Source organism: Stegodyphus dumicola, chromosome 1 (genome assembly GCF_044657685.1).
Source record: "Stegodyphus dumicola isolate Sdum_Otavi_A_Nest chromosome 1, ASM4465768v1".
In the NCBI taxonomy this organism is placed as follows: Eukaryota; Metazoa; Arthropoda; class Arachnida; order Araneae; family Eresidae; genus Stegodyphus; species Stegodyphus dumicola.
In genome coordinates, this window is record NC_140768.1 from 275,814,327 (window position 1) to 275,831,987 (window position 17,661).

General features: G+C 31.2%; 2 protein-coding genes across 2 annotated transcripts in view; one reads left to right on the top strand and one right to left on the bottom strand.

Annotated features, from left to right (window-relative positions):
- Positions 1-4,751, top strand: part of LOC118182382 (neutral ceramidase-like) — a 116,683-nt gene extending 111,932 nt beyond the window's left edge. Inside the window, exon 18 of the mRNA XM_035351725.2 lies at positions 1,005-4,751. Coding sequence (XP_035207616.1) covers positions 1,005-1,185 — 181 coding nt within the window. The 3' untranslated portion in view covers positions 1,186-4,751. The remainder of the gene's footprint in view (positions 1-1,004) is intronic.
- Positions 4,752-4,782: 31 nt separating this feature from the next.
- The window catches only part of LOC118182383 (tyrosine kinase receptor Cad96Ca-like), a 97,162-nt gene continuing 84,283 nt past the window's right edge, over positions 4,783-17,661 (bottom strand). Inside the window, exons 8-12 of the mRNA XM_085807209.1 lie at positions 16,854-16,964; positions 15,508-15,689; positions 11,764-11,886; positions 10,965-11,076; positions 4,783-7,981 (exon numbers count right to left, since the gene is read on the bottom strand). Coding sequence (XP_085663335.1) covers positions 7,710-7,981; positions 10,965-11,076; positions 11,764-11,886; positions 15,508-15,689; positions 16,854-16,964 — 800 coding nt within the window. The 3' untranslated portion in view covers positions 4,783-7,709. The remainder of the gene's footprint in view (positions 7,982-10,964; positions 11,077-11,763; positions 11,887-15,507; positions 15,690-16,853; positions 16,965-17,661) is intronic.

Here is a 17,661-nt window from a genome sequence, read left to right on the forward strand (position 1 = left end):
GTTTATCCCGGAAAAAGTTTATAAAATTACTTAATAGGTTTTCGCTTTTCTGCCGGTGGAAATTTGGTAGCGATCGCTTTAAATATAGATTCAAAGCAATTGGAAACTACTCTTAACAATCCTGAATTCTTCACTCCAGTAGTGTATAAATCTGATTGCTGTTGTAAATGGCTATTCTAGAATTAATTACCGCTTTGAATGCCGACATGTTCGTTACGCTTTTTCAAGCTGCATTTCCATAACAGATGTTTTGCAAAATACAACATCATCAAATGCGTATCTGAACATTACCAACTTTCTGGCAAAATAATATATTCCTACAAAAATTTCACAGAACTTTCTTCGTTTGCAGGCAGATCTCACAAGCGTATATTTCAAAATTCAGTTTTTTTTTTTTTTTTTTTTTTTTTTTTTGATTATTCAATCATGACAAAGCACACAAGGGCTGTCAGCCTAAAGGAAATGATGCTTTCGTGGAGGACTTTCTAAAGGAAACTGGCTCGTATACACGTTACACATGGGGAAAACCACGCAAACGCCCATGCAGCCAGCCCGTTCGCGGGATTCGAACCCCGGACCGAACTACCAGTGTTAAGCGTCTTTAACGGTCAGCCGCTGGTGGGCCTTCAAAATTCAGTTGACAACTAAAAATATCGCAGTTTATCTTTAGAGCTTCTTATACAACCAAGTCGCAAATTCCGTTGATATTTTGAAGGATATATTTCTCATCCGCAGTGTTAATATTCACATTCGTTTAATGTTAACAAAATAGTCAAAAACAAATCAACGAAATGAGAATGATGAGTCCCTGCGTTAACATACTTTGTCGCGTAACATAGGGTTTAATGTGTTAAATAATTAACTTTTCAATTCACTTCTTGTAACATTGCTATAACAAGTTTTCGTCATGAGAAAGTTACAGACATTCAGGATATAGAAATAACAGAATACAAATTTTATTCGTGAATGCATGTTAAATAATTTTATACTCAACTATTTTCCAGATATTTTTGGCAAAGGACGAATTCCCTGATTGCTGAGAGCATGTCGACTGTCACGTGGGATATTCCTGTTACCACAAAAACTGGCCGATACAGAATCAGGCATTTTGGAAATTCGAAGAACTTATTACAGATTATAAAACCTTACGTAGGCACTTCACGAGAATTTATTGTTACTGCATAGCGTTTCTTTTAATGTCCTATTTGGTACTTACTACATCACAGTCATTATTTTGACGCTCCTATATTTTGTCTTAAACAAGAAAATTTTTCTACGGTTTATTTTTATGAATTGGGAATTTTTTCTTTTCTCAGGTATTTAATTACTGTAAAAAAATTTTAAGGTCTGGAAAACAAAATGTCAGCATAAATATATGTTTAAAGAAATATCTTTTTAGAAAACGTGTTGCAGCAAGATTTACAGAAATTTTAAACAAAGACTATTTATCCGCGAAATCAGTTTTACTTCCATAGTCATCCTAATAATTTTTGAATGTAATAATGAATTATGAGCTTGATAAAAATTCATCTAAAAAGTTTAAATGTTCTATAACTGTTTAATTTTGTGATGCTAAAATACAAAAGAATCTTGAAGACGCACCAAAGGAAATGTAACACGTATGTTTCACAAATATAATTTTCGTATAATTATTCTTTCTAAAGAAACATTTAGTATACAAGCAGTTAAATAAATATAAATTTAAGCTTAACAATAATCAGCCATATGCGTCGCTTTATGAATTAATTCTTAATTCAACATTTTCATGTCTAATTTATCATTTCATCAGGAATTTTTAGAAGTTTCCTTACAAGTGAATTAGAATACGATTTCTTATGACGGATTTTTCTTACTTTAATTCATTAGACTTTTAAATAACACGCGAACACATGCGTATATAGTATTTTTAAGTAGAAATGCTGGATATCCTTAGTGTTGATTTGCGGGATATTAGATAATACGAAGTCGCGATGCCAACTTATACAGTTGAACAATTTGGCTTCGCTCCAAAACTCTTGAATATGAGCAGTAACAAGGAATAGTAATTCGCAGTATAATTAATAGAAAAATACTATTTATGATTTACCTGTGCTTTTAAGCAGTTTAATCTGGAGAATAAGTTTATTTGTTTATTAAATCAGTATTAAAAACAAAAAGAACGCACTGTAAATAATGAAAGAACAAACATCATTAAGTTTGTTTAGTTGATTAAAGCAAAGCACACTAGGGCTATTTGCCTAAGACGAGGGATATCTTCGTCAAGTACTTTCGAAGGAGAACTGGCTCGTAAACACGTTACACATAGAAGAAGCACCCAGCCCGTTCGTCAGGAATCGAGCCCAGGTCGCAGCTACCAGTATTCAGCGATTTTGCCGCTCGGCCGCTGGTAGGTCAAACAACATTAGAAATGAAGAAACTAAATTATAATTTATTATCGCATCACCTGCTTTTGCTACACCTGTCGTGTGTAATTTTCTTTTCCTTTCTCTATTTTCGGTTGACAGTTTTTTTAGGCTGATAACTTGTAATAGTCATTTTTCCTTAATTCCGCAATAAAAAAGGTTATTTCTTTAAAAAATATGGCTTGGTTAATCAATAACTCGGTTAGTACACCCATGATTTATAGAGAGTTTAGTGTATGTAAACAGAATAAAAACATAAGACATTTTCAAAAATATTTCTTTCTCGATTTAATATTATTATTTCAGGAAATAAATATTTGACAAACTTTCTCGGGTAGGTTAAGTAACCAAAAAAAGATTTTCAAAAAACAAAGAATAAAGTTGTATGAATTATGCAGCCTTCTGAGATTTCAAGGATTACAGGCGATAACTCTTTTTAAGGCATGCATTATCATTTCTTCCAGCCTTTTTCTATGAAAGCCTTTTCCTGCTTCCTCCTTTCAACGTTTTCCTATTAGCTGTAATTATTATAATATTATGCATTTCTTGCCAACTATTTTTAAGCCAACCAAAAATGTGTATAATATAGAGCTGTCGAAACGCAATACATCCGTTAAAACATTTCAGTAGCTCTTAGTTGAGGTGAAAACTGAATAGAACTGGCCTAACATTTTTCACAAAAATTGGACATTTTTCGAAGGAAGTTAGTTTTATGACTATTAGCAGTTAAGTAAAGTTTCACTGCACAGTAAAGTGTAAATACTGCACAATAAAATCTAAACGAGCTGTCCTTGAGTATAGCATGCCTGTTTTAATTGAGGTTTTATTATTCCAAAGTTAACAGCTTCCAAAGAAGAATTAATATCGTAATTTAAATACCATTCATTTTCTGTTACAATCAGTGTAACAGAAACGTAAAGTGACACATTTTGTGTATTTCAGTCTGTACAAAATAAGTGTTGAAAGCATTAAGATGGTGTTAATTTAATAGTTTTATATTTTATACTTTAAACTCTTGATTAATAAATTATGCTTTATTCAGCTCTGTTTTAAAGTACATTCTGATTATTGTATATATCATATATCATTTGCCAATTTTACTAACTTATTTAGGAATTAGTTTTTCGATATGTCATTATTTTTAGTTATTTCTTATTTATAAGCAACTATGATTACTTTGAATTACCTTCTTTCGTGTGGCAGCCAAAGCGTTCGTATGCAGAAGGTCTGTAATAATCAATACAGATGTAACTAACATCTGCGGATAACCGTCATTTGTAAATACTTACTTAAGTATAAAAGACAAAAACCTCCAACTTGAACTTTAAGCTATTTCGACTGAAGTTAATTGCAGAAAAATTGTGCGTGTTCCTAAAGAACTTGATATAAATCCTTCTACAAGTAACAAAAATTCTGCCCCATTTTGACGAAAATACGTGATATGAACGAATATAAATATTAAATAAACAACAAAAAGGGAAGCAATAGTTATAGCACCCTCTGTAGGAGAAAATGGAAACTAGACGCATATTAAAATTTAGCCTTTATATGAAGTTTATTTTAAATGGCACAGTTTAATTAACTTTAAAAGACAATTGAACTCTATACTTTACAAATCGCTTGTGGAAGGGAAGAAAATGGACTGGATTAAAATTCTTATAATTAAAGTACAAAAAATATTTTATCCAATCGAAATACACGTCTGCTAATTCTAAGCACCTTTTGAGTGTTTGTGTCCTTTTTAATAATGAATTTAGCCAATCTCATTACAGTCTTCAAATGATCAGTATGCATAATTACAGTTAATTAATAGGTCAAAACAACGGCAGCCACATGTATTTACGTTGCATGCACGTACTTTACATCTCCAGTTTCATTATTGCATTACTTTGTAAATAAATTTGTAAAATATATGATTACAAATTATTTCAGCTTCTATTGAAATGTTTATATTGCGAACGGTCATTGAATGGTATTGTTATATATATTTCATACTTGTGACTAATACTTAGGATAAGGTCTACAAAAAGCATTATAAATTAATATTTAATCATGAAATTTTTAATGACTTTTTTCTTTTCTGTAAAATTTTTTAGTATTACAATTTTAAATTATATATTTTATGAAATATAAAATCAAATATCCAAAACGCTCAGGTGATTAAAAGAGTTTAAATTCTTATTATATTTAGTTTAAACTTTAATTTCCAAAGAAATGGGTTTTGAAAAATGTTTTTAATCTTTCATATTTGGTTTCACTTTTGAAGTATCTTTGATTTGTTTCATTATTTTTATCATGTAAATATGTGTACATTTTGTGTATGTCTATCTGTAGATATCTGTGATAATATTACTAATAATAAATAATACGGACTACAAAGTTGTTTGTTTCAATTTTATATTTTATTTGTATAAAAATTACCTAAATTCAAAAATTAAATCTTTTCACAAAGTACAAAAATATGAAACTGAGGAACCTTACGATATTGGACACATGTAGAAATACCCGTTGTACTGAGAAAATAAACAGTGACTTTTATTTTTTCTCTAATAACAGGGGTCTTCAAACAGCGTTCTGCGAAATTTTGGGGTTTGGGCCAAATTTTCAAGGGATTGTGCAAGTCAAAAGCAAAATTCGAAAGAATTTTTTAATAACACGTGGACTGTAAAACTTACCATATAAAATAATTAGATAATTTTTAATTCTTTTGTCACAATTACCTAAAATAATACGAAGTAAATCTATTTTTATCAGCAAAATCGTAATCAAAAAAATTATTTTCTTTTCATTTTTTACTTAAAAATACATGTAACATTTATGCACTTTCAATAATTTTATGGTTTATTTTTTAATTGACAGTAGGAGTTTCAGCAAAATATTAAAATTTTGGGGACTCCAGAAGAGAAAATTATGTTTTAGTGGTTCCACAAAAGAAAACTATCTTTTTAGGGGTTCTCCGAATCGACAAAAACGTTTGAAGACCACTACTGTAATATATATCTGTTCATACGTTTAATCTCCATAAACAGAACATTGTGAAACTGGACATAAAATATGGACGCGACAGTCTCATAGAAATTCTTGATTGAGAAGCGTTCGTAACATACACAAAAATCTAGTAGCTTAGGTAGTTTAAAAGAGTTTAGAAAACGATGCAATTGTAATTGATAATCGAAATAAGTTAATGTACTATCTAAGTTAAATTAATGTAATTCCAAAACCTTAAGAATTAAATTTAAAAAATAATCTGAAGTACATTAAAAAAAACTTTGTTATTATTCCGAATGCTCGAAAAAAAAATTGCATGACTAAATATGTCTTGGGCAAGAGTTTGAAATGCAGAGTTTCAGGTTAGGAAAGGAATCGATAAGGTATGCTTTCAGCCTGTTAACACTTTTCGGGGATCTTTTAATTAAAACAGAGGAAACTTAAAAGTTTTTTACGTGTTCTGTAGTAAAAAGCATTGAAGCATTTTTTAAAGCTAATCGAATAATTATGCACTCGTCTTTTTCTCCTCACAATAAACTCATTATTGTACTTATCTATACGGGTTTAGCTAAAACTTATTACAAAGCAATTTCTAAATGAATGGATTTGTTACATGCAGTATCAAAGAGTATCTATGGAATCCCAATTATTCCTTTTCTTATAAAAACAACAGAACAAATTATTTAATTTGTCAGTTAACTTTGCACATTATCAAGTCACAAACTTTGCAATGGCCATTCCACACAGTCATGATGTTCAAATCAGCCGTAATATTCAAAGTTCACTTATTAACATCAGCCATAAGAGAGGACAATCTCACTTCACTATGATGCGATCTTTTGACCTGAAATCATTATTGGCCATCATTTTGAAAGCAAGGCCATTCGATTTCAACTATTTACAAGAAGGTCTTCCAACCTGTAATGTTAAAGTGGAAGGAAAGAATAATACACTTATTCTATACATTAAAACATAGTAATTAAACATACATTAGTTGCACAATATCTATCGATAACCTTTTACATTAATGAATATTAAGTTTCCAGTTGTCAATGGCAAACTTGGAACTTTGAAGTTTGGTAGCATTTTAAATTTTATAGTCACAAAATAGCATTGCATGTCAAATAGATTTACTTTTACAATTTTTAATTAGCATTTACATGGATTAACTAGCTAATTTTTTAACATCACAGAGTTCTAGATAAGAAAACCCTCCTTTTTCCCAGTATTCACTTTTAATTTTATTTTCAAGACGTATTTCCCAGTATTCATTGATAAAACGTTTCCTCAGAACTTTACCAAATTTATAACCTATGACATTTGATAAGCTGAGTTATGAAATTGCTTATGCTTGCCTTATGTTAATAATTATTTATTAGTTACTTATATACTTTCACATATAAAAAATTGATGTCAATGTTTATCTTACAGTTGATACACTATTCAAAATGCAATCATCTAAAGCTGTAAAATGCGTGCTTTGATTTAGGTCGGTAAATGTAGATGGTGCAAGATAAAATTTTTCTGTTATTTTTTTTTATCGCATCGCATTTGTGCTATAATCTGTAACCAGAGTGCTTATTTTAACTGTAAATGCATACTATTAAAGTCATGTAAGTATAAATTCAATATCAAACATCTTTTTGCTTGTAAGTGTTTCAAAACTCATTATATTCCGCCCATGTTTTTCAAATATTAAACATCAATTTTAACTTTTTATTATACATATTAATTTAATATGTATTTACAACAAACATGCACATCTATTTGCTATTTTACTTTTAAATTTCAACAATTGGGCATTTAGGGGCATTTAGAAAATTCGGAAAGTCGCACAGTAAGGTTGCATTGCGAAACATCTCAGCACTTTACATTTGCATTGCCTATCTACAGCGACTCAGCGCCTAAATTTTTTTTAAATCCTCATGGATAGGGATAACCGGAATCAACCGGACCTGTTCCAGCAAAATTGAACATTTCAAGTTGAAAGACCTTCCTTGTTAGCTGTTAATGAGTTTATTAATATTTCTCGGTCATCATTTTGCTATACAAAAGGTTTCGACATACAGAGCTGTAATATATATATCTCAAAATCCAAGGAGCCATAAATTTCTGTAAAACATTTTAAAAGTTTTGTTTTCAGAGCAATTTGTATACAAAAATAGAACTTCTAAAATCATTCTCCACAGTATGATTGATTATCATAGTCATCATCAACTTCTTTCACTTTTTATTCCTGAGTTGCATTGTCGTCAAGATCACATTTATAAATATGTTAAGTCATGAGCCTTAAATCTGAGTATATTCAGTCTGAAAGTGTCAAAGTTTCTCGCCAGATAAACTGGTGATATTGTAATACGAATGATCAGGGAAACGATCCAGCTCGATATAATCATTTTCGCTAATCAGCAGCTTATCCAAGAGCTGAACGAGTTCTGTAAATGACGGTCGTTTATTAGGATCCCTGTCCCAACAGTAAAACATAATATTATAAACTTCTCGCTTGCAGTGTTCCGGTTTCTCCAGGCGAAATCCTTCCTTCACTTTACGAAGGACGTCAGCGGCTGCCATACCAGGATACGGCGTTGACCCTGGAACAGAAATAAAAAAATAAATTAGTGATCCAATTTTTCAACATCCAATATTACAATCGGAAGAGAAACACGCTAATGTTACATTAAGCAAAAGAACAATGGCGCAGAATATTAATAAAATTCGATCCCTTTTGAAGATGCTCAAACGTAGATCCCACTTTTTAAGGTATAAAAGTGCTTTTGTGAAGGTGGGAGACGCAACAAAAAGTTTACATGGAAATCAAGAGACGGAGACGAAACCAAATGTAGTGCCATCTGTCAAGGAAAACAGCAGTGAAACTTGAAAAGTTAAGCAATTCCAGTTCTGAAAATGTTGAAAGAATTGACTCGGAATCGATATCATTCTTCGAAACCTCTCCTATCTATAAAAATTTATCTTCTTCAATTAATGGCAACAGTTCCAATAGAATTCTTCCCAAAGATTTCAAAATGTTAATATCTAAGCATTTTCAAATTTCAATATGACTTTCCTCGACAAAAACGGCGTTACGTTTTCATTTCCCTCCGAATACTGGTTTTCATGTAAAGTGGTTGTTGCTCTTTCCGCCTTTTAAAACATTTGCCTAATTGCAAACCCAGGATTAGCTCATAGATTGCAGCTCATACTGTGAAAGTTTCCAGTGAATTCACATTGTTTTTCTATAGTTTTTCCCCAACAACTTCCATGTGATAGAATTTAAAACGCCAAGTCTCACGGTTAAAGAAAAAAAAAAGAAAGAAAGAGGGGGACAAAGAAAGAAAAGAGAAAAAACGTAGACTTAAAACAACGTGGAGAAATCTTCTGAGCCGTGATATTTCAATTTAAACATATTCAGTTACTGCTAATAAATCCATTTATGTAACCTCTATGAAGTCAGCATATTTGAGATAATTAATGTGATTTCTATTTGTCACTGCCGTTTCATTTTCGGATAGTGGAAGGAAAAGCGAATGTATTTTATGCTCAAAAAGTTCAAGGAAAACGAAATTAAAAATTTTGCTGTTTGAAATATAAAATAAATAAATATATATATATTAAGTATTTTTAAAGTAACACTTTTCGGAACAAGTCATCGTGACGTTTTAGATAGATAAGGCTGTCTGAAAACGTTAACTTTGTAGAACTATCTGGCTAACAAAGAGCAGTTCTCGAGGTCAAGAAATCTTAACTAATTAAAGAAACCCAAGATTCTTTCTTCAGATGTATTTTTGCTTAATGTGACATCGCACAGAGAGGTCAATAGATGCTTTTATTTCATTTCCACTACACTACAATATGAACGCCGTCTCGGATGACATCACTTTATACCTTCATTTTATAGACAAAACAGCAGTGTACTCTGCCACCAATAGGGATAGTCGTTAGGATTTGAGAGCCAAGACTCTTCGATACGGCATTCAGAGTCTCTAGCTCAGAGTCATCAAAATTACAGCCCACATGGGATAGGCAATTTTGATGTGCAATATATGCAAATATCACTACCCAGAACAGCCGCGTCTGGAAACAAAGCAGCTTATAGATTACAGTAGCTTGCTTTATGGTTTGGTACAGAGTTGTCAAATATATTTTGAAGGGGGTTAATGGATACTGTAATCTATGCAGTTTCGATTACATGGCGGAATTCATTTGTCGTATGGCTGACGAGTATTGGCATAGCAGTCTCTTTGCAACGGTTTACCATACGTGTCTGAGATCTGAAGATCTTTATTATGATTTCCGATAGAGATATGGCCAAGACAGTTACACTCCAAAAGAGGACTGCTGGCCCTGTAGTTATAGCCTTACAGCATTATCATCCTCTCTGCAGGTGCCATATATTACTGCAGCTTCGCCACCGTAGGAGGCCCCAAAGAACAAACAGCACTAAAGCTATAAAAAGGAAGAAAAGAAAAAAGACATAAAAGTAACGTCATCACTAAAGTTATAACCGTGTTGTGCAACAGGACTCTGTCTATTAAGGAAGTGTAGGACAGCGTGGACAATATGTGATCTCACAATATCCGAATAAAACGTGAGATGGCGGAGGCCCCAAAAATATGGCATAGCCACGGGCATTAAAGCCTCAGTAATGTAGCAATGGCGGGTCAATGTGGACTAGAAGACAACACGATGCATATCTAAAGGCACTACAATACCGTCAGTATATACTATGTTGGGCCAATAACACGCCGAAGAAAGCGTTCTCTCATCTAGCTTCCAAAGTTCATTTTTCTCGGTCTCCACACATGGATACGGGTAGCATGATACTGTAATTAAAAGCGGGATTCGTGTAAAAAGAAGATGCCACTAATGCGTCCATATGCGAACGGTGAGAGTACCACTGTAGGCTATGTTACCTGTGCTGTAATTGAAAGTGAAAGTTAATTAAAACGTATTTCATTTCTTGATTTCAATCAAATCCTCGCAATACAAGAAAACCATTCTTATAGGTGTTACAATGCGTAATGAATTTTACTGTAGTTTCTATTTCACTTTCGTGTTCAGGTGAAATTTAGTAAGAAAAAGCTTAGTTCACTTTTTATTTCAAATCTGCAGAATGATCAAAATACGAACAGAACATTTTGCTTATGGGTGTTAAAAAAATGCAATAAGAATTTTGTTTTACTTTCTAAGCAAAAGCCAGTTTTAGAAATAAAAACCATATTCATGCTCAGGAGCTGAAATTTAATAATAAAATAAAAGTGCATTTCATTTTTGCAATGGGAAAAAATTGAGAATTTGTAGAACAGTGTAATTACAGGAGTAGAGGCTTCTTAAGAGGTTTTCCAAGGCTTAATCGGTCCCTAATTTACAGACCTATTTTAAACTGATAGTTTATTTATATGAGGGAATTTTAGTCTTCCAAAATCTTAGCAAATTCCTGAGCTCTCATGAATATTTTCCTTTAAAACAATTCCTCTGTAACACACGAAGATTCTTTTGCATCTTGCACAGTAAGAAATTATCTTCTTTTGAATTTTATTAAACTGAAAATCAACTAATCCTAATTTCACAACTTACCCAAAGTAACGATTTCCCACATGACAACACCGAAGGACCAGACATCCGTTTTTGTAGTGTAGATGTTGTCATATAAAGATTCCGGAGCCATCCATCGGATTGGTAAACGACCCTAAAAAACAACAATATTTTTTTAAATGAAAACAATAATGGCACTTACGTATTAGCAGATCTAGATTAGAACCCGTCAAATTCTGGCAACCATACTCAAAGCAATTCTTCAGTTTTAACAGGCAAAGTCGTCATTTTACTCTGTGTTCTTTCTACTGTAATCCAAGGTCCAACAAATTTTTGAGACAAATCGTGATATTTTTTGGCTTAATCTCAGTTTTAAAATATGTACTCATGGGACTTGCTTACAATGGAATAAACTGCCATAAAATTTTAAAAGAGTACAGTATTTTGAAACAAAATCGCTGAGAGAAATGATTGTTACTTTTAAAGCGATCGGTATAAAATTTTCACGAGAATTTAAAAAATAAAACCCTCCTTGTATGCAGGTTTGTTAATTTATATTCGAAATAAATGCCTAATTAAAGGGCAAGGTATCTATGTAATAATATGTACGCAAGTAATATTTTTTTTGGGGGGGGGCAATTACATACTTTTTCCAACACATTTTTTTACACTGTAAAAAATCACCAAAGTGTTTACTCTAATACGTAAAATATGATGAATGTTTATTATGATTTTATAACATCATAATAAACATTCATGTATTTATAATATAATAACATTCTAACATAGGCAAACGTTTAATAGTATTTTGATATTATTATAATTATCGGTATCTGCTTACTTCTGATTTTCTTTCATACACATGGTTTATGATAACATCTCTTGCAAATCCAAAATCAGCCACTTTACATGTTTTGTTATCTCCTACTAAGACATTCCTAGCAGCAAGATCCCTGTGAATAATCTAAAAAAGAAAATCAGGTATTATTTCAGCTTTGAATGGCATTGACGGCAACTTCTTCAAACTGAAATCGAAATTTAAAATTAAAATTTTAGAAACATGATTAATATTTATTAAACATGATATAATTTATTAAAAATGAATTTAAATATCTTTAGTATTTACAAACTAGTCATTGCTTCAACAAAAAGAAATCATGGTACCAAACATTGCGCCATTAAAAAAAAAATTAAAAGTTTTAGTTTTAATTTAATATGAGAAAGAAATACGGAGAAATACGCAAAAAGACTTGCATAATTTACTTCTGACGAAAATAATAGAGCATTTCAATAAAATATTCATTAAACGTTTCATAACAACATTAGTTACTTTAACAACGAATTGAAACACTCACTATTTCATTATTTTGTTTATAGATGGCAGCACCACGTTCACAAGATCTAATGAAGACAATGCCAGTAGATGGCAGCACTATAATTCAACCCTTCTTTTTATTGAAGATACAATTTTAAATTATTTCAAAAAGAAATAATTAAATTTTTAAAAGTAGCAATTAAATGCTTAAATATTGAAGAGAATACAAAAAAAAATTCGATTAAAGGAGAGAAATACATCATTCAGCAAAAGCAAACTAAAAAAGAAATGAAGAGTGAGAAATTAGGAAGTATGTGAAATCCGGAAATGTTCTTGAAAAGAGCAGATACGTGAAAACTACGAAGAACATTTTTTCGTGCATTCTCTCCTATAATTTAGTTAATGATATCAGACCACTATGTTTATTACCTTCGAAACATATATTTCAGTTTAAGAATACCGAAAAAATTATGATGATATATTTAACTGATATGATAACATAATCATGCTCAATTCAATTTTCCTAAATGCTAATTTTCACTTTTTATTTTACTAAAAAATAAACAAAAAAATTAAACTATTATATCTCACTAATTTTTAGCCATACACACTTTTCTAGCAGCTTCATTTCAATGCTAATTATTGTCTTAAAAGACATTATTTTGGTTTCCAGTTCGAATAGTTCTTTTTCATAGCGATTTTACTTAAATTACCAGCAATGTTTTTACAGATTTTGTGATACTTTGAAACTTCAGAACTTCATATTAAAGAATTCAAACAAAAAATACAAAATAACATTTATAATAAAAATTATTAATGACAAACACCTAAACTTTCACAGCATCTCTCCAAATATCTTCTTATAAGTTATAAAAAGTAGCATAGATTAAGCAGTGTTTTCGAAATAACTTCTAAGATCGGGATTTCTATTCAAATATATGCTTTTGGGAGAGATAAGGGAAAGTATCTTAGAAGAAATGTTAGTACGTATGTGTTAATATACATACATATGTATGCTGAAATACCCTCAAAGCAAAATCCATAAACAAAACCACTCTCTAAAAACTGCAGTAAGTTTAGTAATAATAACACAAAGGAGAAAAAAAATTACTATCTTTCTCGAATCAACCAGAGCTTAATGCACTAAAGCATAAGAGAAAATAACAACAACAATGTCAAAAGGAGGGGGAGTATGAGGGGGAAAAAACTAATATGTTCATATGTGTCATATCTATAACCTGTCTTTGGAGTTTTAGTGCTATGAGATAACGCAGCAGAATAGCCATGCTTCTGAACCACTCTATGAACAATGCAACAGTCTAAGTTGAACGAAATATTCGTATAGATTTTTATAATGATATATTAATTTAAAACATATTTAAAAACACTAAAACATTTAAAAGCTTTAATCAGTTTTCTGCGAGGAAGAAATTTAAGTATGTAATCGACTTCAAATTTTAAATATAAGGAAGGATGAAATAAATAAGAAGAGAAACAAATTGTCTCTTCTGTTCTCATAAATTTACCATAGCTGTCTAACTCAGCAAATTAAGAAAAACAACTGCATTACAAATATTTAAGAAATGATAGTGCAATTTCGACACCTCCAAGGGCAAATTAAAATTGGATCTTAAAGGAACGGGAGCACATTAGTTATTTCAATATTCTGACAGTAGAAACTTCAAACAGTTCACGTAAAAACGTTTATAGATGCAGCAATACTGAAATCACAGGATTGCACAGCAATAAGAATTAATAAGATTACGCAATGAATTTTACAATGCCACTTGAAATATACTTTTCCCGAAATACATTTATACCCTAAAATCTTAAATTTGAAAATCACTAAATGATTAATGAGAGCAGTGACAAAAAATTTCGCAAAATCAATTTTCAGTGATATCCTTTATGTTGAAGTCCTGAAGACAGGTATAGGTAGGTTATAATAGGTATAAGTAATTAAAGATACTTGAGCACTACCATGCGTTATCATAGGCAGTTTATTCTTGTTATTCATTTATTAATTTAGAAAATCTTACAAAATATCATGCAAAATACGTTACTGATCTTATGTGATTAACCTTACAGAATACGTTAACATAATATTACAAAGAAATATTGAAGGATACGTTCAAAGATCATGTTAATATAAAGAATTAGCAAAGACAATAAATTCGTACATAACGACAGTAACAGACTATATAAAACATATCGGCTTATAGAGATTGCAATCAAATTAGGGCTAATGCCGGGGAAATAAGTCACGGATAACTGAAAAATACGGATAATTCAAGTTATCAATTTTTATGCATATTGTATGCATCTATTTCTAAAAAAATCAGAAATTACTTTGCTTTTGAGAACGTTTAAATATCTACCGGATTTAACTACGAATTTTTCGAAATACTATTATTTATTCGAATCCCCTCTCGTCGACGAAGTCCAACAGAGCTTCAAGAAGTCATTACTGCCTCGAAACTGATGTAATGAATTGTCAGGATCTTTTCGCTTGTGCTTTTAGTATCACTGTCTGTTCTTACGACGTATGAAGCTATATCCGCATCACTTAAGCACCGAAAGTCCGGCTCAGTTGACCAGCTATCGAATCATTCCACGATTTTTAGAAATCGACATTTTTGAAGAAGTTTACCTTTTAAAATTTTTGGAACATCAGTCGTATGCGAAAATCATTTTTAAAAAGTGTTGTTCTAATAACTTCAGTTATTAGCTCAACTTCTTGGCAATTAAATAAATCTCCGATTTCTACATTGAAAATTGCGTTTTTAAGTATGTTTTGCTTGTGAGCTTAAATAGCACAAATATAAAACTCACAGGGGGATCAATTCAGGAGAACTAGGAGGCCAGCTCATTATAACCGTCCAGTTGACATTGTACCAGTGCGACCAGTTGACATAATCCAAATGTTCTAAAAAAGCTTTTTGCTGTTTAAACGCATTTTTTCACTTTATCTCAGAACGAGGTTTTTTTAACAATAAGCCTTGTACTTCGGGACTGTAAGACTTACTTCACATTATCTATTTCCACTCAGATAACACTTATTCTATTCTGTTAAATTTTTAAATTATAAAAATTAAAAATCGTATAATTTCGTCTGACTTACATATGTATCATTTCAATATTTAGTTCAGTTTTCATTAAGCCGATGTATTCATCATACTTTTAATTGTTGAAAAGAGCTGTAATCTATTCCATATGCTAACGTCTACAAAAATAATTAAGTAAATGCAGTTCAAACACCGCTCTACAGACCCCTTTCGCAGAAAGGTATTCCATTCCTTTGGCCACTTGGTACGCAAATAACGTCAGATCACGTGATGTCAGATGCCGGCTACTACCGTGTAGATTGCCATAGAAACGCTCTGCTCGGCTCTCCCGCAAATAAGTCTGTAACTTCCCATTTTGTACATATTCCATGATGAGAAACATCGGATCTGAAAGAAAGTAAGATCTCATAAAGCAAGATGCACAATAAAACACGATTTTATAAGTATGGCTATTAAAAATTATCCTTAAATTTATGAATCGTTTTAATTTAGTTTTAATTATGATATATAAAAGGAATATCGGATAAAAATGAAACACATTTCAGATATTTAAAAGATAATAGAAGTAAATCTTAAAAATAATTTATCTTAAAAACTTATCTTTTAAATTTAATTTAAAAATAAATTTTAAAGATATTTAATTATCCAAATAGAATTGAAACCTACTCCAGAATATTATTTAATCAGCTCTTTTTCAATGCGCATGTCTATATTTGATTATGGCCAAATAGACAATGGTTATCTGCCTAAGGAAAAGGATGGATTCGTGAAGGACTTTGTAATGAAAACTGATTTGTAGGTACGTTACATATGAGAAAAGCCACGACAACGCCCATGCAACTAGCCCATTCCCCAGGATTCGAACCCGGAACCGAACTACCAATGTTCAGCGATTTTACCGCTAGGCTGCTGGTGGGCTATGCGTATATTTTAATTGATGCTTAAATTACTTTTTATCCCATTTAAGAAAAAATTGTCTGCATACATATTTGTATAAGGAAATTGCTATAATGGTTGGTATTTGAAACAAATTGACTTATTTTGATAAAAAAAATCGATCTTTTTCAATGCACTGATTTAAATAAACAAAACTATTTATGATTTCCTGAAAAAAAAAAAAAAAAAAAAAAAGATTGGTTTACAGTATTGCCTTCTTAGTCCACGGAACACCATACCATAACTTTTCTTGCGAATTTTCCCTTACGGATCTTGAAACTTGAAGTTCATAGGAACAGAGTTAAAGAATATTAAATGATAATACTTCGAAATAACCTAATGCCTCTACAACTTAAATGTCTTCCATTTTTAAAACTATTTACTTATTTAGAGAAAATTTATAAATATTTTGGAACGCACAAATTTTGAAAAAAGAAAAATTATTTCAGACAAATTTCTATTTCATATTTAAAAAAATGACGTAAAGAAAGACTGTAAATGCTTAACAAATTGCTACCGGTTTCAGAAAATATCGGTGCGTATACTATTTCTATGCCTGTCCGCAAATAATTCAGCCAGCCAATCATCCAAGGATAAAAGAGAAAAAGAACGTACCTCTATCGGTGCAGCAACCGAGGAGTGTCACTACATTAGGATGCGGGTCAAGGAGTTTCATCACTTCAAGTTCATTCACCAGATCCAGCTTTTCTTTTTCTGATGCATTCTCTAATAAAAACAAAAGAAATCGTTTCATTCATTTGCAAGAGGAGAATTTGAAATTTACAAAACTCTCACAATCACGGTTTCGATTAAATTATAGTTATATCATGCTCAAATAACATTCTGCAAAACAAAACAAGTGTTATTATTGTTATCTGGTTTTATTGCTATTATGATTTTAATTTTAAATCACAGCTTTCGCTTCCTGCTTTTAAACTCGCTGTCATGAGGAAAGACATTAACTTAAACATACACTAAAACCACTTAAGATCATAACAACAACAAACAAGGTAACTGACATTGGCTCGGATTAGACTGAAATAACCTTTGACATTTTAGAACAGAGTGCATCTACAAAGTTTTAGGACTAATATTTTTAACAAATTCCACTAAACTTTCCAAAAGTTAATTGACAACATCTGATTAGCTAGCATCTTAACTTGATTCTCCTAAAACATCGTTTACTTATGAACAAAACTTTTTATGCAGTCATTCCTTTGTTTGATCCAATGGAGATTCGCTAACAGGAGTTCGAAATATTAGCAATGAACAGCAATAAAGTTTTGCTGTAAACTAAGGAAAGCAGCAACAAAGATATTGAAATGCTATATAAAGCAAATGGGGAAAGTAACTCTTCGCAGTTTGGGATGGATGAGAACATAGAACCATCTACGCCATTTATCTTTTCAAATGATAGCTAATG